The sequence below is a fragment of the Cervus canadensis genome, chromosome 6 (assembly GCF_019320065.1).
Source record: "Cervus canadensis isolate Bull #8, Minnesota chromosome 6, ASM1932006v1, whole genome shotgun sequence".
Lineage (NCBI taxonomy): Eukaryota > Metazoa > Chordata > Mammalia > Artiodactyla > Cervidae > Cervus > Cervus canadensis.
In genome coordinates this window covers 95841830-95864709 of record NC_057391.1, presented here as the reverse complement: position 1 = coordinate 95864709, position 22880 = coordinate 95841830, and the positions used below count along the sequence as shown (strand labels likewise).

The 22880-nt window shown below is 53.9% G+C and overlaps 1 protein-coding gene across 6 annotated transcripts in view; it reads left to right on the top strand.

Moving 5' to 3' along the window:
* The window catches only part of TTC7B (tetratricopeptide repeat domain 7B), a 263594-nt gene that overhangs the window by 188948 nt on the left and 51766 nt on the right, over nucleotides 1-22880 (top strand). For 5 of the 6 annotated variants that reach the window (XM_043472771.1, XM_043472777.1, XM_043472773.1 and 2 more), the window contains exons 16-17: nucleotides 14220-14336; nucleotides 22294-22391. In XM_043472771.1, coding sequence (XP_043328706.1) covers nucleotides 14220-14336; nucleotides 22294-22391 — 215 coding nt within the window. The remainder of the gene's footprint in view (nucleotides 1-14219; nucleotides 14337-22293; nucleotides 22392-22880) is intronic. The other variant, XM_043472776.1, reaches the window with a different exon arrangement.

The window sequence follows — 22880 nt, the reverse complement described above, 5'->3', positions numbered from 1 at the left end:
TTCTTTTTACACCAGTAGGAACTAGCTGTATGGAAACGTATATAACTTCCACTCACTCACCCCTTTGTGCACTGATTCAGCAGTGATGCTCTCCGGCCATCACTGCTCTGTACACGGGCATGCGTGCTCAGTTGCTCAGTTGTATGTCTTCACCAGGCTCCTCTGTCCGTGGGATCCTCCAGGCAGGAATACTGGAGTGGGTTGCCTTTTCCTCCTCCAGGGGATCTTCCCAACCCAGGCATCAAACCTGTGTCACTTATGTCTCCTGTATTGGCCGGCAGGTTCTAGCACCACCTGGGAAGCCCATTTGGTATACAGGCAACGCCTATGAGCACTTCACACACTTTAAACTACTTCAATCATCACAAGAATACCAGAGGTTGGTAGTATTATCATCCTCATTTTGCAGATAAGGCACAGAGGGGTTAAGTGGTTTGTCCGAGATAATGCATCTCCTAGGTGTCAGAGTCGAGCTTTGAGCACAGGCAGCCTGGCCTCAGCCTCTGTGCTTGTGCCTGGGAGACTCTGCGCTCCCCGCACATTCCAGTTGCCGTGGGAGGTGCAGGAGAGGCTGCCACGGACAACAAAGACAGCTCATGTTCCCTCCAAGCCAGCAATCCCTGTGAGCAGGATTTCACCCTCTCTCCTCTGTTAATCTCTTCAACAAACCAGAAAACATGATGAAGACCATCCTTTTCTTGAGTGGAGTATATATCTGGTTTAAAACAAGTCATTACTTGGCAAGTAAGACTACGCCTTCTCACTCTGTCTCACTTCACACACACTCTCAGAGAAACTCAGTTTTAAGTTGAAATATCGTATTGAGTAATGTTTTGAGGTAGTGATTACTGAGAGGCCAGGTGTTATGGGCTATTTTTATGTCTGAGCTGAGTGATGGGGTAATGAACATGTCCATTAAATCTGTATTTGATGGAAAGTTGGAACACAAGGAAAGAGGCTGTTGATCCTGTTAAACTGGAGAAATGACCCGTGGAAGGACGTCTGGGAGTGATGAGTGCACGGTAACTCACGGTCACCCCTCAGTAACTGATGACGCCCCTTCTTCAGATACGAGCTGGGGGACCTTTGCACAGAGGGTAGTGGGTGGCTGCCTAAAAGATACCACAGATCAAAGTGGAGCAGAGTCAGTGCTGCAGTAGCCTGCTTAAAATCAGACTTCCATAACGACAACAACAAAAACTCAAAAAAAAAAAAAGAACAAAGGACTTGAATAGACCTTTCTCCAAAGCAGATATTCAAGTGGCCAATGAGCCCATGGAAATATTCTTAGCATCACTAATCATTAGGGAAAGCAAATCAAAACCACAATGAGATGCCATTAGGATGGCTATTATTTAAAAAAAAAAACAGCAGATAGAAACAAGTGTTGGAGAGGGTGTGGAGAAGCCAGAACTCTTGTGCTCTGCTGGTGGGAATGTAAAATGTGCAGCTGCTGTGGAAAATAGTATGGCAGTTCCTCAAAATAATAAAAATAGATTATTGTATGATCCAGCAATTCTACTTCTGGGTAAATATTCAAAAGAATTGAAAGAAGGAACAGAGGTTTTACACTCATGTTCATAATAGCACTATTCATAAGACCCAAAAGGTAGAAATCACCCAAGTGTCCATGGATAGATAAGCAAAATGTGCTCCATATACAATGGAATATGATTCAGTTTTCAAAAAGGAAGGAAATTCTAAAAAAAAAAAGGAGGAAATCTGAAATATGCTATGAAATATGCCACAACATGGATGAAACTAGAGGATGTTATGCTATTAAAATAAATCAGTCACAAAAGGACAAGTACTGTATGATTAGTGTTATATGTGAGACTTGGACTGTAAAGAAGGCTGAGTGCCAAAGAACTGATGCCTTTGAACTGTGGTGCTGAAGAAGACTCTTGAGAGTCCCTTGGACTGCAAGGAGATCAAACCAGTCCATCTTAAAGGAGACCAACCCTGAATATTCACTGGAAAAAAAAAAGAAAAATTCACTGGAAGGACTGATGCTGAAACTGAAGCTCCTGATACTTTGGCCACCTGATTCGAACAACTGACTCATTGGAAAAGACCCTGATGCTGGGAAAGATTGAAGGCAGGAGGAGAAGGGGAGGACAGAGGATGAGATGGTTGGAGGGCATCACTGACTCAATGGACATGAGCTTGGGTAAACTCTGAGAGTTGGTGATGAACAGGGAGGCCTGGAGTGCTGCAGTCCATGGGGTCACAAAGAATTGGACACGATTTGGCAACTGAACAGCAGCGGCAGTGAAGGATGGTGTTGGGGGTGCTGCTTTCTGCCGATCTGTGCCAGCAGAGCCAAGGCCGAGGGGGCCTTCTCCCCACACAGCTCACAGCGTGAGGCCCGGGGGCCACTGTGGCGCGCTGAGCGCTTCGGAACACGGACCACCACCTGTACTGCTCGGGAGCCGCAGCCCCAGGCCTCCCTGGGCACCTGGGGGATGAGCAGAGCCGAACCATACCTCCCGATGTGCTGAGAGAGGGTGAGGGCAAAGCGCCCCAGAGTCACGGGAGCAGTGCTGTGCGAGGACCCTGCCCCGCGCGGCCTCTGAGCGCCCGCTCCACCGCTCCCGCAGCGCCAGCCCGCGTCGGGCACCGCGCGCCTCCCCCGCTTGGCTCCCATCCTGACTCTGGGTGGAGCCGCTGCGCGTCCGTCACAGAGCTTCAGGGCTTCCTGTGAGTCCGTGTCTCGGCGGGCCGAGCCCCCTTCCCTCTGGGTCTGGGTGATCGCAGGGTCCTCGTCCTTTCAGCGTGTCTGCCTGTATCCCTGCAGGGGCCCCCATCCTCAGATGTGGGGCCACGGGGAGACCTCGGCCGTGGCAGCTGAGTCAGAAGTAAAGATGAAGGGACCCCTCTGGTGGCCCCGGGGCTCCGACTCCCTGCTCCACCGCCGGGACACCGCCGGCGATGGGCGGATCGGCTCTAGGTTCGCCCGCTCGGTGTTAGAGGCAATCAGTGGTGGTTGTGGTTCAGAGAGAATGAAGTCTTTAATTTTAGAGCTGGGGAAAGGGTACTTTCCAGTTTTTCCTGTGCGCGTCTTTCCATAGCAGACGGCTCTCCGGGCCCCAGACCGTTGCTCACAGACTCGCTCGCCAGCCCCAGGGCGGCTTCTGGGCCTCCTGCGTCTCTGCACCCCCTCCGCCCCGGTTCCACCTGGGCAGACGGTGCCCGGGAGGCCGTCCTGACCGCTGCTCTGAGGATGGCACTGAAGGACACCGCTCCCGTTGCGAGCACGTCACTCGCAGGAGCGGCTCTCCCAGGTCTGGGTGGCGTGATGCGCACGTGTTTTCGCTCAGCCCGCCCCCGGCATTTCCAGCTGAGGTTCCAGGACCCTCATCGGAGTTGAGATTAGTAGCTAAAATGGGAGCAAAAAATGAGCCAAACCGGGGTTTCTCAGGGTGATTTATTGCCGCTAAATATGTCAGTTGTTTGTTTGTTCTAAAAATATCGCTAGGAGGATGGGGGAGTATCCAGATTGTTGACACTTCGACTGAAAGGCACAGCAGAGTGTAACTGATACGGGGCCCAGCGGGAGGCCCTGCCCGTCCTGGGAGGAGGCCGGGCGGCCATCCTCGGCGCGGGCCCTTAAAGCCAGGCGTCCGCCCGCGGGGCTTTGGCCAAACAGACGTGGCGTCCGTGCTCCCAGAGCCAGCAGGTCGGGGAGCCTGGGCGGGGGAGACAGGCCGGCGGGGGACCCCCCACACCTGCCAGCACCCTGTGCGGGGTCTGCTTCCCCGGCCGCCGCGGGCCTGAGCGTGGTCGCATTTCCAGAACTTCCTCAGCGGTAGAGGCTCCCAGAGAAGTTGGGCAATGAGCCCCCTGGGCCAGCCGCTCTTCGTTCCTAGGAACACTGCTCTCGTGATTAGAGCCACGATCTTCAAACCTCCCTTTGTGGTTCTGATAGCCAGCCGAGCTGGCGTCCACCAGGGGCTCAGCCTCTGAGGAGCTCGCAGACCAGGGGTGTCTGCCTGGTAGCCATGGGCAGACTTCTGTTAGCAGAGTTCCTGTAAGTCAATGCACATCTCAGAAATGTCTGGATTTTATTAGCTTTGGGGTGGGCAGGCATGACTCCAAAGAGGCCTTGAAGCCAGCTCCTGTTTACTTGCCTGGTTCAGGAAGACCTTTGAGTTTTCCAGCCCTGAGGCAGACGCCCTGGGCGGTGGCGATGACCCAGTGCTCTGCAGACTCCGGCGCCCTCTCTGTGGGTGACGGGGTGAGTGGTGCTCACTGGCCATGCTCAGCAAGGACCTTGCTGTGGTTTAGCTGCTCAGTCGTGTCTGACTCTCTGTGACCCCATGGACTGTAGCCCATCAGGCTCCTCTGTCCATGGGATTTTCCAAGCAAGAATACTGGAATGGGTTGCCATTTCCTATAGCACAGCCACCAGAAAGTCACCCAGAGAATCTCTCTAAAAGGAAAGGAAGGCTCAAGACGACAGGGTGGGGGCTGCCCTTCATTTATGAGCTTAATGTAAGTGGTTGATCAGAATGGCCACTGAAGTTAAGAATAAAATACCTTCAAAATTCTTACTGGAATGAAATAAACACAGAATTGCCTAAGTGTAGGGACTATGGGGAGTGTTTTCCTGGAGGTCTTTAAAAAAAAAAAATCAGACCATTGAAAGTAAAAATGGAGAGTTATGAAGTAGAGTGGTGCTTTTTGAACTTAAATTTGCACACACATCACCTAGGAATCTTGTTACATGAAGATTCTAATTCATCAGGTCTAGTGCCTGCTCTGTCACTTCAGTCATGTCTGAATTTTTGACCCCATGGACTGTAGCCCAACAGATTCTTCAGTCTATGGGATTCTCCAGGCACGAACACTGGAGTGGATTGCCATTCCTTCTCCACAGGATCTTCCCAATCCAGGGATCGAACCCAGGTCTTCTGGATTGCAGGCAGATTCTTTACTGTCTGAGCCACCAGGGAAACCCCCATTGGGTCTAGAGTGGGTGGATTTTCTGCATTTCTCACAGGTTCCCAGGGAATGCAGAAGGTGCCTGCCCTGACCACATTCTTGAGTAGCAAAGCATTCACTGCAGGACTGTCAAGGTCTTTCCCAGGTTTGGGTTAATTGGAAAAAGCTATATATATATATATTTTTTTTTTTTTCCTTTTTCTAATAGTCAATGAACAGATGTCAGACAGCAATTAGGTGAGTCAGGTGATGAAGGAAACTGTGTGTTTCCTGTGATAGCTGAGCAGACAGATCATTCATTCAGATGATGTTTGTTGGACGATCTCCGTGAATGATTTGTTCCCCAAGCAGTGTCTGATGGCTCATGGAAGCCATCACGTGACTGGTGCCATCCCCGCCTCCTTCCACCTGTCCTCAGAGGGTCCTCGGGGTTCGGGAGCGTCAGCCCTGGGCCTGCGCAGCTGTGCCCACCGTCCTAGTGCGCCTGGGGGTGGCTGAGCCCGTGGAGACGCGCCAGGCCAGGTGGCCTGGGGACCAGTCCCAGCCCCGCTCCCTCCGGCGGCGGTGAGTCAGCCTGGGTCAGAGGTCTTGCAGAGAACACCCCCTCCCGGGATCGGCCTGCTGCGGAAATCCAGCGGGAGAGCCAGGGCTCCGAGACCAGCAGGCCGTCAGAAATGCAGGCGAGGAGGAGTCGAGATGGATTTCCTTCACCAAAGCCAGCCTGGAACCTGAGGGCAGCCGCTGGCCCCGGTGTTGGAGGGCTGGTCGGCGGTGTCTGATGACGGCCCGTCCGTGACCGGCGAGGGGCCCGCTCAGCGCTCGGACTCCGTCAGTCCCGCTGATGACTCACCGGCGTCGGGTTTCCGCCCTCCTCCGCCTCACCGCGTGCTCCCGGCGCCTCGCTCGGCTTCTCTCCCGCCTGCTCCGTGGCTGTCCAACCGTCTTCCCAACGTCAAACTGCGTCTCAGCGCACCTGCCTCCTCCCACCCCTGCCGGTTCTGCTCTTCCGCCCGGTGGCGCTGCCGGCAGGTGTTTGGCAGCCGGTCCACGCCAGCCCTCAGCTCAGCCCCCGGGAGAGAGAGATGGGGGCGGCGTTCGAGGTCCCCTGGCCACTGCCCCGCTTGGGCGAACACCACAGGCATTTTCTGCACAGCTGTTTTGCATCCCGGCCGACATTCAGCAGATAAACAAAGACAGGTCCCTGGCAGGTCGAGCCGAGAGCAGCAAACAGATCAGCGTGAAATACCAGACGTTCAGGCTTCCCGGGATGCTCTTTCTGAATCAGCTGCGCTGAGCGCAGCGTTGACTGATCTGCTGATTAGTGAGCGTTTTGTTTATTAATATGTGCGCTTTTTATGCTGTCAAATAAGATTGGAGGGAATTTATTACTATAGTATTTCTCTAAACTTTCCTAATTTATTGTCATTGACAGTTCTTCATTAGAAAGCTTAGTGAGGCAGACTAGATTTCAGATTCATCGATATCTCCTCTTTTGTCTTTTGCTCAGGTCCCAGCCTTATATCCCAGATGCCAGACCCCATTCTTTGAGCACACGGGGACATTCCTGCCTTGGCTTGAGATGGCCCATCTGCCTGCCTGGAAGGCCTCTCCCCAGAGCCCATCTCACCCTAACTAGAAAAGTCCCTCTTGGTTGTCCTCCATGGCCCCCCAGGAAGACCCTGTCTCCTTCCTTTTGCACTGCCAGATAACCTTGTCCATATGTCTATCTGTGTTTATCACATATTCTGTGTATAGAACACTAGACTGTGAGCTTTTGGTGAGGGGAGAAATACCACGTCTGACTCCTCTTTGTGGCCTCAAGGGCATATTAGGCACTTTTTTAAATGACTGACAAAAAGATGAACAAATTCGTTATCAGGCACATTGACCACTGCATAGATCTGTTGTTCAGTTGCTCAGTTATGTCCAACTCTTTGTGACTCCATGGACTGCAGCATGCCAGGCTTCCCTGTCTTTCACTGTCTTCTGGAGTTTACTCTAATTCATGTCCACTGAGTCGATGATGCCATCCAACCATCTCATCCTCTGTCGCCCCCCCTTTCCTCTTGCCTTCAATGTTTCCCAGTATCAGAGTCTTTTCCAATGAGTCAGCTCTTCACATCAGGTGGCCAAAGTATTGGAGCTTCAGCTTCAGTATCAGTCCTTCCAATGAACACCCAGGACTGATTTCCTTTAGGATGGACTGGTTGGATCTCCTTGCAGTCCAAGGGACTCTCAAGAGTGTTCTCCAACACCATAGTACAAAAGCATCAATTCTTCGGCACTCAGCTTTCTTTATAGTCCAACTGTCACATCCATACATGACTACTGGAGAAGCCATAGCCTTGACTAGATGGACCTTTGTCAGCGAAGTGATGTCTTTTTAATACACTGTCTATGTTTATGAGTAAACAGATGAAAAGAAATATGCAAATGAGATGAGGAAGGAGCTAGCTGCTGCCTGGGGAGCAGATCAGGAATGTCAGACAGAGGGACCTGCATTGGCGTTGGGGAGGAGACCCGCAGGCAGGCAGAGAACACAGGCAGGGAGGTAGGAGGGCCTGGGAGAGGTCATGTCTGGGACTCATGGGCGTGGGGCCCAGGGTAAAGCTCAACCAGAAGGGCGTGCTAGAGGTACGGTGTCCAGGAGTGAGGAAATCTTCCTGGGGGTGAGATTAGAGATTAAACATGGCCCTGGTACATTGCCCAAGGTGCCCGATGAGAAGTCACTCTGCCACAGACCCCAGAGCTCCTCCAGGGGCCCACATCTTCTCTCTGAGCTCTACACTAAGCCAGACAGTTATTTCAAGAGTTACTCTGGGATTCTCAAAAAATTCTCAAAAAATAGGGTAAAATATTATTTCTAGTAGTTTTAATGAAAAGTAAAAACCTTGATTAACTGTGTCCTTCAAATGTCTAGAGTTTTATATGCACCTAACTTTTGAGGGAAGAAGCAAGTCACAAAAAGCACAAGCAAATGTTATCATTTCTTTCCGAATCACATGTGATGCATCCTAGGAACAACACTTCAGCAGCCCCAACTCCTCTTTTCCTGCAGCCCTGCGCAAATCTCAGGGCTTCCTGAGTCGGGAAGATCCCCTGGAGAAGGAAATGGCAACCCACTCCAGTGTTCTTGTCTAGAGAGTTCCATGGACAGAGGAGCCTGGAGAGCTACAGTCCACGGGGTCACAGAGAGTTGGACACAACTGAGCAACTAACACATGCACATACAATCTGTGCCTAAGCCAGAGTCTCACCTAATGTTTGTGGCAAGCGTTTTTTACTGATTGGACTATGTATTCTCTGAGGGCAAGGAACTATATTTTATGCCTCTTTCTCTTCCACACAGTATCTAACAGAGATCTTTGCACATTTTGTCTCCAGATGCGTGCTCAGTTGTGTCCAATTCTTTGTGACTCCATGGACTGTAGCCCGCCAGGCTCCTCTGTCTAGGAGATTCTCCAGGCAAGAATACAGGAGTAAGGTGCCATTTCCTCCTCCAGGGGAGCTTCCTGACCCAGAGATCAAACCCATGCCTCCTGTGTCTCCTGCATTGTAGGTGGAGTTTTTACCACTTGCACATTTTAGGGTTTTAAATATTTAACAGTGGATTAGAAAATGCTACATATCTTCATTAGTGTCAGTAGTATGTTTAGAATATTTTAAGTCATTCTCTGTGTTTCTTGTTCTGTGCTTTGGAGTCAAGTGGGTTTGGGTTTACATTTCTGGTCTGCCAGGAACCAGCTGTGTGAACTCGGGCGGAAGACTTAGCTTTCGGCCTGACTTGCAGAGATGTTGTAAGAATTGCTGATTACATGTTTACAGTGTCTGGCAGCCACTGTGGTTATTGTTATTATTTCACTTGTCTTGAGAGCAGAAGCTTCCTGGCTTATAGCTCATTATTCCACAGTGGAGAGCTCTTATATTTTCTGGAATTGCATTTCCATTTGGGAGTCTAAGCCTCTGTTTACTTATGGCTGGCTTCAGTGGTTGGGGGGCAAAGAGGTCTGACCTGAACCTTGAAAGATAAGTAGAGGAGGCTTAAAAAGCAGAAACGGATGGAAAAGCAGTTGCAGACAGAAGGAGCAGCACGCACACAGACTCAGTGGCGCAAGGAGGGTGACCTCGGAGAAGTCGCTCGTGACTGGGATGGGGGTGCCCCTGGTGGGGGGCGCACATGGGCAGGAGCCCGGCCCTCAGAGGCATGGCTCGAGATGCTAGATTTGGGCTCCAGGAACGTCGTCAGATGGGTATTGTAGGGAAGTTCTAGTCTTCATTAATTTCCTGTAAGGATTCGAGGAGTCTCTGAACAAAAAGTTTTTAAATTAGATTAATGGACTTTGAGCCAGGTGTAGGGGACAGGAAGAGACCATTTTCCCAGCATGTGATATCTGACTCTACTTGGAGAAACAACCCACTGGGCCGTGGTTGGACTGGGGTGTGTGTGGCCCGTCCACCCTGTGCCTCCATCGCATCCACAGCTCAGCGCGCTGAGATAGCCGGGGCTGGTCGGTCCCGGGACTTCTGCCTCAGGGTCTCCTCCATAGGTGGGATCCACGGCCTCTTGGGACATCGACCGCGGCCCATGAATGCCATCCGCTGCGTGTGTCTCTTCCGTCTGTCCTAGTGGAACGTGCCCCCAGCCAGGTGTTTTCAACAGCCCTGAGATGTGCGAGTGCTCAGCGAAAAGGGCGCCGGGAGTCCCAGGGTGTTCTGGCTTTGTTCTTTGCCGCACCAGCCAGGCCCAGGGCCCGGTCTCTGGGGCCTGGCCTCTGTCCCTGCCTCTGCCTGCCTTCAAGGGCAGGCCAGACTCAGGGTTCCCGGACGTCTGCCATCGTGCTGGACGCGCCTGACGGTGGCCGAGCGGCTCTGCCCCCCCGGCCCCCAGGTCCCCCGTCCCCAGCCCCCCTGTCCCCAGGCCCCCCTGTCCCCCAGGCCCCCCGTCCCCAGGCCCCCAGGCCCCCTGTCCCCCAGCCCCCCTGTCCCCAGGCCCCCTGTCCCGGCCCCCCTGTCCCCCAGGCCCCCCTGTCCCCAGGCCCCGTCGCCAGCCCCAGTGCCCCGTCCCCAGCCCCCCCGTCCCCAGCCCCCTTGTCCCCATGGCCCCCCGTCCCCAGGCCCCCGTCCCCAGGCCCCCCCGCCCCAGGGCCCAGGCCCCCTGTCCCCAGGCCCCCGTCCCGGCCCCTGTCCCCCACGGGCCCCCCTGTCCCGCCCCCCTGTCCCAGGCCCCCCTGTCCCCAGGCCCCCTCTGCTCCCCCGGCCCCCCTTCCCAGGCCCCCCGTTCTCCTCAGGCCCCCCGCCCCCGTCCCCGCGTCCCCAGGCGCCCCCGGTCCTCCCGGCCCCTTCCCCAGGCCCCCAGCCCCCCTGTTCCCCCAAGCCCCCCTGTCCCCAGCCCCCTGTCCCCATTGGCACCCCTGTCCCCCGAGGCCCCCGTCCCCAGGCCCCCCTTGTTCCCCTCAGGCGCCCCCCGTCCCCAGGCCCCGTCCCCACGGGCCCCCAGCCCCCCTGTCCCCCAGGCCCCCTGTCACTGGCCGCCGCTGTCCCGGCCCCCCGTCCCCACGGCCCCTGTCCCAGGCCCCCTCCCCCAGGCCCCCAGGCCCCCCGGCCCCCCCTGTCCCCGTCCCCCTGTCCCCCAGCCCCCCGTCCCCAGGCTCCCTGTCCCCCAGCCCCCCTGTCCCCAGGCCCCCCCGCTCCCCCCAGCCCCTGTCCCCCAGGGTCCCAGGCCCCCCGTCCCAGGCCCCCCAGCGCCCCCCGTCCCCCGGACCCCCCCCGCCCCCGGCCCCCCATCCCAGGCCCCCGTCCCCAGGTGCCCCATGGCCCCCTGTCCCCCAGGCCCCCCGTCCCCATGCCCCCGGCCCCCGGGCCCCTGCTCACCGGCCCCCTGTCCCGTGCCCCCCTGTCCACCAGGCCCCCCGTCCGCATGCCCCCTGTCCCCAGGCCCCCGTCTCCCAGGCCCCCTGTCCCCAGGTCCCGTCCCCCAGGCCCCCGTTCCCCAGGCCCCCAGCCCCCCTGTCCCCCGGCCCCGCTGCCGCCCCAGCTTCTCCTTCACGCTCCTCTCCTTTCCTCCACGGCCAGGTGCCTTTCCCATCACTTGGGCTCAGCAGTTGTACTGTTGTTCTTCCTGTTGGGTTCTCTGAAATCCAGCCCACACCTTTTCAACTCCACATCCTGAATCAAGTGTTTGAAAGCTGTTATTTCATGTTAATTAGAAGTTCTTTTTCCGCCAAGAAGCCTTGCACAGAACTGCTCTCCCAAGCTGTGGCCTGGAGTCAGCTCTGGCATCCTGTACAGTTACAGGGGTGGTGATAACTGCTCTCAGAGCCCCGGCTGCTTGCTGGGCGGGGGAACCTTCCCCCCAATCCTGTCCCCCGTGGGCAGGCCCGCTTTGAGCCTGGCTCACTCAGAGGACCCGGGGGCCTCAGAGAACCCACTGTGGTCCTGGCGGGGTGGCCCACTGGCCCAAACGGCTTGGTGCCCAACCATCACCCATGAGGTCTGGCGTCCAAGCAGGTCTCCCCCACATGCTGACAGGTGACCACTCAGCAGCCCTGCTTTCTCTGTTACGCGTCTCCCAGGTGATCTTTGTTTGCTGGAAGACTCTGCTGGAAACATGGGCTTCCCAGGTGGCTCAGCGGTAAAGAATCCGCCTGCAGTGCAGGAGACCAGGCTTCCATCCCTGGGTCAGGAAGATCCCCTGGAGGAGGGCATGGCAACCCCCTCCAGTACTCTCGCCTGGAGAATCCCGTGGGCAGAGGAGCCTGGCGGGCTACAGTCCATGGGGTTGCAAAGAGTCAGACACGACTGAGTGACTCACATTTTCACCTTCACTTTTAACACTTTCTGGTGAAAAATTACTCCCACTACCTTCCAGACTCATGAAGACACGCGTGAAGTCAACTTCTGCCTCCTTAAAAACCCCTCAAGACAGCCTGAGTAGCTGCCGTTCCCTGCAGGCAGTCATGGAAAGGCCTCCGGGAGTGTCGCTTCTTGAGGTGTTTTTGAGCCGAAGCCAAGCCCTGTTCCGCGTCTGGCCTTGCTCTCTCTGCCTGCCCGCTGGTGGGCCAGGCTCCGCCGCCAGCGTTCCTGGCCTGCTGTTCCTCCCCACCAGCTTCTGCAGCCCCGGGCTTGAGGCGCCGCAGCCCGGACCCCCGGGGGCCACCAGCGCCTGCTCGGGCATCCAGGGTCCGTTCAGAGGGAGGCCTGATAAGGCCTCTCAGGACCAGCCTTATTCCGCCTCTCATAGGGAAAAGAGACTGTCCCCCTCAGAAGTGCCTGCCTTCAAATGCGTAGTCTGTAGTGAGGAATTCTCCTATAGGTCTAACTTTAAAATCACTAGAAGCATTTTTCTTTATCTTCTGTGATTTAGAGAGAAAATGCTGATTTGAAGCCTGTTGACCTCACGGTGCTACGCACTGTGGAAGGGAGGCCAGAGAAAGACACTAGGATTTTCTTGTTGAAGGGAGATAAAGCCCACCGACCAAGAAGGTCCTTACAACAGTGACACTGAGATGCTCCGTGAAGGGCCAAGCGAGGACACACAGAAGACTTTACAAGCGGGGGCTCCTCCCTGTCTTTGTCATCTTTTAATTAACAACAAACACCATCTCACAAGGACTGGTGGTGCTAATGGTAAAGAACCCGCCTGCCAATGCAGGAGATGCAGGAGACGCAGGTGTGATCCCTGGATCGGGAAGATCCCCTGGAGGAGAAAATGGCAATGCACTCCAGGAGTCTTGCCTAGAACACCCCATGGACCTAGGAGCCTGTGGGCTATAGTCCACGGGGTCGCAGTGAGTCGGACAGGACTGAAGTGACTCAGCACGCCTATGGTGCACACGGAGTAAAGATAAAGGTGTGATTAAGTGGTGTCCGTGGGAGACTTGTTTGATGAGATGAGGTTTTAGATGAATTCACGAGGAATCAACGAGAGACGTGGATTAGTAGAGACTAAGATTGAGAACATGGCATGTACTCTTAGAGTTATGATAAAAACACAGACTTTGGTGAATTACCTGGGGCTTCCCAGGTGGCTCAGTGGTAAAAGAATCCGCCTGCAACGCAGGAGACAGGAGTTCAATCCCTGGGTTGGAAAGATCTCTTGGAGAAGGAAATGGCAATCCATTCAAGTATTCATGCCTGAAAAATCCCATGGAGAGAGGAGCCTGGCAGGCTACAGTCCATTAGCAGACACGACTCAGCGCACACGCGTGCTCTCCACAGTGAATTGCGCTGGTAGGAGTAAAGAGCCCAGCGGAAAACTCGGCACCAAATGGGACGGTGACATAGTGTGGCCAGTGGGCAGAATCTTAAAGGACTCGATAAGGAATTTTGACTTGTCATTACAGTCGGTAAGGAATCATTGTAGTTTCTTGAGCTGGGAATGAGAATGATTTTTAGATATGATTTCTTTATATATGATTTCTCAGAGCCGGGAAAGTGAGAGCACAGATGACCATCAGGACAGAATCTGGGTTCAGGCTTCACCAGGGCAGTGGTGATGAGCCCAGGCACCCAGGGAACTGATGCCAGAGGAATCAGCAGACTCTGCACGCAGAGAAACTCTGAGAGGCCAGGAAGGGGAGAAGGGGCTACACTGAGGGCCCTGGACGGAGCCCTGGGCAGCGCCAAAAACGGGGAGAGAGAGGCAGCGATTGTGGCTGACTTGGTGAAGTCCTCGCCCCTTCAGAGCAGGGCTGGAGCGACCACAGAGGGGAGGCCTTAGCCCAAGCCCCGCTTTCCATGAGCCCTCGGTCCAAGCTGTCAGCTCCTTCATGTAATGACGATCACTGTGTAGGGTTACTGATAGATATTTACATCAACCGAGTCACATCGCGTGTAGTTTTGTAAATAAATCAAAATTCACTTTTGATGGATTTTTGAGGTTTTGCAGCTAAGTTGGTTGTGCTCTAAAAAGCGCTCTCTCAGTAAAATCTCGTGTCCTGAATGAAATTAGCCGCTCCGATGCCTTTCACCTGACCACCCGTGGCGGCGCTGTGCCGGCATCGCCGTGGTGGTGAGACTCCGGCAAGGCCGGATCCTGCCCCGTGAGCTCCGGCGTCCTTGGCCGCCGCCGCTTCCCTCGGGTCCAGCCTTTGGACGCCCGCTTCTGTAGGGTGGCCAAAAAGCCTGCTCCGGTTTCTTAGGGAAAAACCCGAAAGGACATTTGGACATTGGACATTGTGGCCAGCCCAGCAGGGTTCCGCAGAGCTCCCGGCCACTGCCGTCCTGCCGGGGGCTCTGGTCTGAGCTGTGTCCTCCCCCTCTGTCTCCCCACGCAGACTGCTGTTTTCCAAAGTGAAGCTGGAGTCCCTCTCCCGGGGCCCGGACGAGGCGCTGCTCACGTGTAAGCACATGCTACAGATCTGGAAATCCTGCTACAACCTGACCAACCCCAGGTAAGAGGCCTCCGTTGTGCGGGCATCGCGTGGCGCCCGCCGCTCCGGCCGTCCCGCCCGGCATCTAGCGGGACGGACTCTCTAGACCCGTGCGCCCCCGGGCCCGCGGCGGAGCCTCACGCTCCATCTTTAAGGGGACTTTCTCCTAGCGTCTGATGAATCCGCCAAGTCATGGGCTTCTTATGCTTTTGCCGCCACGGTGGCCGGCTAGGCTCAATCTTGATCATCTCCTTCTGCTTTCACTCAACCAGTCATTTACATAATTCCTTTGGCGCGTCTTACCGTCTTGCTAGTGATTTGTGGATAGACTAGTCAATTATATATTCCAGATGGTGTTCTAACGGTATTATTTAAAAGACCTGATTGGATAACAGGCCACATCCTACCAGCGAGAGTAGAAATTGCTATTGGGGTGATAAACTGGAATTTTCAAGAAGCTAAAATCATGACTCAAGCAAATATACAGGAAGCGTGTATCAAAGGTTTTATTTATCTCATTAACTAATGAAGGAAGCAGTAAACTCTTAAGACCCATTCAAAGAAGAATTTGAAAACTAGATATGCTGAAATGCATTTGCAAATAAATATTAAAACAGTAATATCATATAGAACAATGAAACGTATTGTTTGGGGTTGTCTTCTCTAAAGACACTGATTGTATCTCAACCAGACAAAATTGGTAGGTTTTCCGCTGGGCAACTCTGCCCCCCAGAGCTGTGAAACGGCCTGATCAGTCCCAGTCAGTCAAAGCCCCACACCGCGCGGGCAGATTCTGTGGGGGATGTCTGCTAGGCAGTCCACTAGTCCTCTCCCAGTACATCCCCGAAAAGCATCATCTTCAAGTCTTGGGCGGTTGTTCCCAGCAAATGTCCAGATCACAAAGTGTGCCCAGACCTGTGAAGGAAGTGATTTAAGGAAAAGGGGGCCTGGTGATTCAGGTGAATTCAGACAACCACTCACACACTCGGAATATGTTCAGGTTCGCAGCAGGATGTATGGATAGCCTGCCTTCTACTCTTAAGAATCAGGAGTCTGAAATGTGTAAGTCATGGATGTGTTCAGGGTCTGGCCCAGCTCTGGGGAGGCCGGTGGCGGGAGGGTATGTGGGCTCAGGCGGGGCTTCCACAAGGACAGTGGTGATGGGACTGGGGGCCAAGCGACATCAGGAGAGTCTGGGGCGACTCCAGGGAGAGAGAAAGGGAGATGGGGCCAAGCTTCGTGCTTCGAAGGGCTGGCGGAGCACAGCCGCTGGTGTGAGAGACACAGGGAAGAGGTGGTCAGAACTGGGCAGTCAGTGAAGCCTTAGACCCTCAGAGCAGGGCTGAGGAGGTGAAGGAGGAGCGGGCTTAGCGTATGGGCCCTGTCTCATGAGCTCCCGGTGCAGGCAGGGAGGCCCCCATGCCCTTCTCCCCTCGGGGAAAAGACACCCATGAGACGGGCCTCCTCCCTTCTGTGGGTATGTTCTAGTGATAAAGCTCACCCTAGTTTTTAGAGAATTCTACCTTCTCAGTCTGTAGGCAGCAATAGGAAACGTCCACACTTCTGTCCCCAAAGCCCTGACTCCCGGTCTCCCGGCAGCAGCAGGATTCGGGGAGTGGGGAGGGTCTTTGCCACGAGCCGGGCCACAGGCGACACTGCGGAGCTGACTGCTTCCCACTGGAACTCAGGCCTTTGTCTGTGCTCCCCTAGAAATGAGAAGAGAAATCCACCAGCTCTCGCGTTGCCAATTTTCCCCCTTTCTCCACACCTCTCCCACCTCCCCACATTTCCTCCCACGTAGCAACCAAGAATATTGAATGTGAGGAGGAAAAAAAAAAGATAGCAGAATCGGAAAGCTCTTTAAAAATACTTCACCAAATGCCTGGGCTGTGGGCACGCTTTCTCCGTGTGCCGGAGGGTCTTCGGGGTGGCGCAGGGTGGAGCCTGGCTCCGGGCAGAGAGGACGGGGCGGGAGGGTGGAGGTGCCCAGGACCCTCGGCTTCTCTGGAGGCCTCGGGGAGGGGCGGCGGCCACCAGCGCCTGCCTAAGGCGCTTCCTGCCGGCTCTTGGAACTGCGTTTTCTCTGGGGTACAAATAAAGTGTTTCTCAGATGTAGACGCCCTCCCTGCGCGGTCGGGGGCCGCGGCCCTGGCCCAGAGCAGGGCGGGGGGCTGGGGGACTCAGCAGGGACAGCGCCCCGCGGTCCCCAGATCAGGGCAGCTCTGGGCCCGGCAGCCCCCGTCGGGTCACACGGGGTTCTAGAAAAGGCCAGAGGCACATGAGCAGGTTGCTGAGAAGTGGCCCTGCCTGGGAAGCAGAAAGCCCCCTGGCAGGAGGAGGCTGGCTTCAGGCTGCAGAAGGCCCTTGCCGACAGGGCTCAGGCGCCCCTGTGTCTGAGGTGTTGCGTGGGGGGGGGGGGCGGTCTTCGCTCACCCTTGGGGTCTCCCCCCCTGCTCCCACCCCCACAGCACCCCCCCTGGGGCTGGCACAGGCTCCAGAGCAGGGAACACGGGGGCGCAGAGGAGGACCCCGGGGCGTCGCAGGGCCAGCCTGAGGCCGGACCTCACTGCGTGTTCTCTGCAACCCGCCCCTCCTTTTGACTCTGGCTTGAGGGAGAGCCATCCCGGGGCCAAGACCACATCCCTGCTGTGAGCGCAGGCTGGGGGCGTTCTCCTGGGCGTGTGTGTGGCGGACTGCCGCTCGCTGCAGAAACCTGGGGGGCCTCCCGAGGCCTGCAGTTGCGCTTTCCTCTGGGACAGAAATCCACCCCACGGTCTGCCCCCTCTCTCGGGCCACGCACAGCTCTGGCTGTTCTTGCGCGGGTCACTGGCCACTCAAGACTGTGTGACTTCGGCCAGAGCCTCGCCAGACAGTCCAGCAGCCTCCCCGCGTGGAAGCACTTCCCCTTCTCTATGCCGCCAGGCCAGGCTGTTGATAGGTTCTTCTCCAACCCTGTCTCAGCCTTGTAGGAGAGCTACTGTTTGTTCCACTTTATAGAGAATAAAAGTGCAGCTACGTGAGGTTACAGATCTTGCCCTAGTTTTCTCAGCTAAACAACTATTCCATCTTTGATTCAATCCCAGGTCTGCTGAACATCAAGGCTCTCTCCACCGCCTGTGCGCCTCTCTGAGTTGACAGCCAGCGTCTTTGCCTTTAGTTTTCATTATTAACCACTCTTCTCCCTCTTGTCACCACCACTTGGACCATCCATCATGTAGGCACATGATTGGAAGAAAATTTTTTCTTCCTAAGTCCCATTTCAATCACATTAATGCATAGCATATAAATATTGAAAGGTAAAAAGGACAAGTTATTTGCCGTAACCTCAGCTGGGAATGGGAAATCCCATTTCATGCTAATCATTTCAGTCGCTCAGTTGCGTCTGCCTCTTTGCGACCCCATGGACTGCAGCACACCAGGCCTCCCTGTCCATCACCAACTCCTGAAGTTTGCTCAAACTCATGTCCATCAAGTTGGTGTTGTCATCCAAACGTCTCATCCTTGTCGTCCCCTTCTCCTCCCACCTTCAATCTTTCCCAGCATCAGGGTCTTTTCAAATTTGTCAGTTCTTCACATCAGGTGGCCAAAGTATTGGAGTTTCAGCTTCAGCATCAGTCCTTCCAATGAACACCCAGGGCTGATCTCCTTTAGGATGGACTGGTTGGATCTCCTTACAGTCCAAGGGACTCTCAAGAGTCTTCTCCAACACCACGGTTCAAAAGCATCAATTTTTCAGTGCTCAGCTTTCTTTATAGTCCAACTCTCACATCCATACATGACCACTGGAAAAACTATTGCTTTGACTAGATGGACCTTTGTTAGAAAAATAATGTCTCTGCTTTTTAATATGCTGTCTAGGTTTCTCATAGCTTTTCTTCCAAGGAGCAAGCATCTTTTAATTTCATGACTGCAGTCACCATCTGCAGTGATTTTGGAGCCCCCAAAATAAAATCTCTCACTGTTTCCATTGTTTCACCATCTATTTGACATGAAGTGACAGGACCAGATGCCATGATCTTAGTTTTCTGAATGCTGACTTTTAAGCCAAATTTTTCACTCTCCTCCTTCACTTTCATCAAGAGGCTCTTTAGTTCTTCACTTTCTGCCATAAGGGTGGTGTCATCTGCATATCTGAGGTTATTGATATTTCTCCTGGTAATCTTGATTCTGCTTGTGCTTCATCCAGTCTGGCATTTCGCATGATGTACTCTGCATATAAGTTAAATAAGCACGGTGACAATATACAGCCTTGACGTACTTCTTTCCTGATTTGGAACCAGTCTGTTGTTCCATGTCTGGTTCTAACTGATTTCTCAGGAGGCAGGTAAGATGGTCTGGTATTCCCATCTCTTTCAGAGTTTTCCACTGTTTATTGTGATCCACACAGTCAAAGGCTTTGGCATAGTCAATAAAGCAGAAATAGATGTTTTTCTGGAACTCTTTTGCTCTTTCAATGATCCAATGGATGTTGGCAATTTGATCTCTTGTTCCTCTGCCTTTTCTAAATCCAGCTTGAACATCTGGAAGTTCACAGTTCACTTATTGTTGAAGCCTGGCTTGGAGAATTTTGAGTATTACTTTGCTAGCATGTGAGATGAGTGCGCAACAACTACCGCAGTTGTGCGGTAGTTAGACCATTCTTTGGCATTTCCTTTCTTTGGGATTGGAATGAAAACTGACCTTTTCCAGTCCTGTGGCCACTGCTGAGTTTTCCAAGCATATTGAGTGCAGCACTTTCACAGCACCATCTTTTAGGATTTGAAATAGCTCAGCTGGAATTCCATCACGTCCACTAGCTTTGTTCGTAGTGGTGCTTCCTAAGGCCCACTTGACTTCACATTCCAGGATGTCTGGCTCTAGGTGAGTGATCACACCATCATGATTATCTGGGTCGTGAAGATCTTTTTTGTGTAGCTCTTCTGTGTATTCATGCCACCTCTTCTTCATGCTGACAGTCACCAGGATTTTGGAGGAACTCTTCTTTGAGCAAAGTGTGCTCTCACTCATCTTCAGAGCAGTCCCATGAAACGGGCAAGTGTTGTGTTCTGTCAGACCCTTTTTACTGATGAGAAAGTTGAGTTCAGGAGTGAAGGGAGCTTCTCTTGTTTGTGTGATCCTGCCTTAAGACGCCTGGGAAATGCTACAGTTTCCTCTCCAGAGCAACCCCCCCCCCCCACCGTTACATCCAGTGTTTATCGTGTACCCGGCACTCTCTCAGAGCCAGGAAGGGACACAGCTGTGATGAACTCTAGGATTCCGGCTCCCAGCCCCCCACCAGCTTTCCTCTTGCTGTTGGAGAATTTCCAAGAGAAGTTCCTGGTTTCCAGAACAGCTTAACCATCAGTAGAGTGTACTCTGGATTTTCAGCCCTGATTTAGGGGAACAGGAATTACCCGGATGTGTACATCTCCATGTGTGGATTTCTGCAGCTTATGTGCAGTGGATTTGAGGCTCCTTCCAGTTTCCTTTCCCTAAACCTCTACTGACACCACTGCTGGGAATGGTTTTCCCTTCCTTTCTGCCAGCCTCCTTGGGAGGGGGTCCTGGCACCTAAGGGCAAGACAGAGAGGAAGGGAGGTACAGGTCTGTCGGGGAGGTGGTCCATAGAGGCTGCCAAGCAGATGTGTCCCAGAGGGAGAGAGGGGCTCGCGGGGGGACAGGAAGCTCAAGGGCTGGCCAGGCCTCCCCGGCCCCTTCTCCCTCCTCCTGTGGCTCATGGTGAAGGCAGGGTCTGCAGCACATAAGTGAAGAACTGAAGCCTGCTTGAAGCATCCAGCGGGATTCTCAGTCACTAAGTCAGGGTGGAAACAGAAGCGTTTCCATTCAGAGTAGTTATTGTTGCTTATATACCGCGGAGATAAAGGAAGGAATAGAACCATACGGAGTTTCTCAGCTGGTGGCAGAGAAACAGGTCAACAGGTCTTGTGTCCTCACTGGGTGATCTGCATAAGCCGAGACTTTGTCTTAGCTGGGGTTTCTGACGCCTGGAGTCGGGGGTCCTTGACTCGGCTTCCCCATGCCTGCCGTCACGTGAGCCCAGAGGCATGCTTGCAGGCACAGTACTTGTGTGCCCAGAAGTTGGAACTCTTCTGAATGCTCCGTCTGCATGACCTCAGTTCAGCCTGACTCGTGCGTATGTAGGAAGACAATCTTCATCCTCATCTCACAGGGAAGTCACTGAAGCACTCAGGAAGTGGCCTTGCTCGAAGTGACCTACCATCAGGGACAGATGTAGGAAAGAACCCGGCCTCCTGCCCGGCTGGGTTCCAGGACGCAGCAGCCAGCCTTGTGCTCTGAAACTTGGTGCAGTGGGAAGCCTGGAGCAGACAGTTCCCATCCTCTTACCAAGGTCCAGGTCACTGAAAACCTAGGCACGTCCTTCCCTCACAGTTCCAGCACCTCACTGTGTGTCCTGGAATCAGTCCCCAAGGTGATGAAAATGTCACTATATTTTGAGATCACATCTTCCCAAAACTCCTAGGTGGGGACCTATTGCAACATTCAGATAACTAACTCTTTGTCAAATTTTTATAGTATTTTTGTAATTATATTAAAAATACATACCTGAACAGAACAATGCTAGAAACATTCTGTTGGTAATGTGATTAATGCAAATTTGCACAGACTTTTATGCTGTCTTCTGCTCAGAGACATTTATTGTTTCTCAGACATGGAAATAATTAATAGAATAGTTTCCAAAAAACATGTATCCAGTGATGTCATAAGTATAGGCTGACAAACAGTCTGTACTGAAGCAAGTTTCCTTCTGTTTCCTGTGGATTTCTCTAACTACATCACCGGACGTGGAAATTACAGCCTGCAAACCATATTAAGTTTCATAGCAAATCTTGTTTGTACCACTTTTAGCAGCAGCTGCAGAGAGGAAGGAAATCGTGTCCCTTTATTGTAGAAGTTGAATTTCTTGACAATAACAACTAAAAAAAAATCATCCGTAGAGCCCCCAGATTTAAAAAAAAAAAGAATGGATTGGAAGAAAAGCATTAGACTCAAACCTCAAGAGACAGATGTGCATCTTTGCTAGAGTATCGTGATGGAGGAAAAAAGCAGGCAGTTGTTTTCATTGTGTTTGCTCACAGGCTTCTGAGAATTAGAGGCGGGATAGTGTGAGCGAAGGTCCGTGAATGAACGGTGTTTCACTCCCGATAGGCCGTGTGGTCTCCCTGTGACTCACCTGAGGAGTGGCCAGTGCCGTTTCGCAGGAGCAGCCTGCAGGGGGTTGGTGCGGGACGCTGGCTGGGAGCGCCAGCCGGGAGGCTGCTGGCAGGACCCGCGGGGCCTCCCTGAGGCTGTCCTCTCCTGCTCAGGAGCGCTGGCCGGGGGCTCTCTGCCAGCCCCCAGCCCGCGTGCAGCCTCACACCACCTCGCCCTCGTTCATTAGATAGAGGTCTCCACCGCATCATTGATCGTAAAGGCTTATTCTCAGGACCCAAACGAGGCTATGACTGTGATCAGCCTTTGAAAAGTAAGACCCAGTGGTTCTTGATTTCGGGTCCGCATTGGAACCAACGGGGGAGCTTTGAACACCAGCACTTCTGATCTGTTGGGCTGGGCAGGACCTGGGCCTCAGCGGTTTATCCAGATGCCCCGGGTGGTCTTTCTGGGACGCCACCGCCTGGAAGCACGTGTGCCGAGCGCGGGTTCCAGGAGGCAATGGGAGGATGGCGCGCTCACGGGCCGGCCGGCGAGCCTGGCGCCCAGCGGTGTGTCCCCGCGGCGGGGAGACGCTGGCTCCACGTTTCCATCTCCCGCGCTAGCTCGGGCCTGCGGGTGCAGTTTAAGCCGCACTGGGGATACAGATGCTGAAAGGAAGCCGCCCCAGGGAAAGCTGGATGCGTGGTGACAGGTGACAGGTGCCAAAGAACGTCAGAAACGAGTTTCAGGGGTGGCGATCGGGTGCTTCTGTTTCCTTCCCCCGCCCACCCTCCCAGTGACTGACCTTTGCAGCTGTGTTTTGCAGTGATTCTGGACGTGGGAGCAGCCTCTTAGATAGAACCATTGCTGACAGACGACAGCTTAATACAATTACTTTGCCAGACTTCAGCGATCCCGAGACAGGTGAGACTGAAAGGCCAGCGGGGCGGACGTGGCGTCAACCAGAATGGGGCGGGGTCCGGCCCGAGCCCCACGGGGCCCAGGGTGGGAAGGTGTCCCCAGGGAAACGGGCTCACCTCCCGCCTGTCGGGCCTTTCCCCGTGTCTTTTTCAAGCCTGTGTTCATGGTGGGGGCCGTCCTATTCCTTGCCAACACAACTCTTTGAAATCTTTCTATTTTTCCCCTTGCTCTTGGAGCCAAAAATTCGAAACTAAAATTAGACTCTTCCCGTCCCCTCCGAGCGTCCCTCGGCTTCTGTGTTTCTTTGTCTCTCTTTAGATTTCAGACTTGCTGAAATCAAGGTTTCGGTGTCTCATCCGTGGCACCCACGAACACACATCCACCCCGCAAAGAACCCCTGCGAGGGGCAGCTGGGTTCTGAGCCTCCGAGTCTACTGACCCTGAGAGGAGGCCCGCCGCACTTCCTGTCTCTCTGCAGATAATAGCACGTCA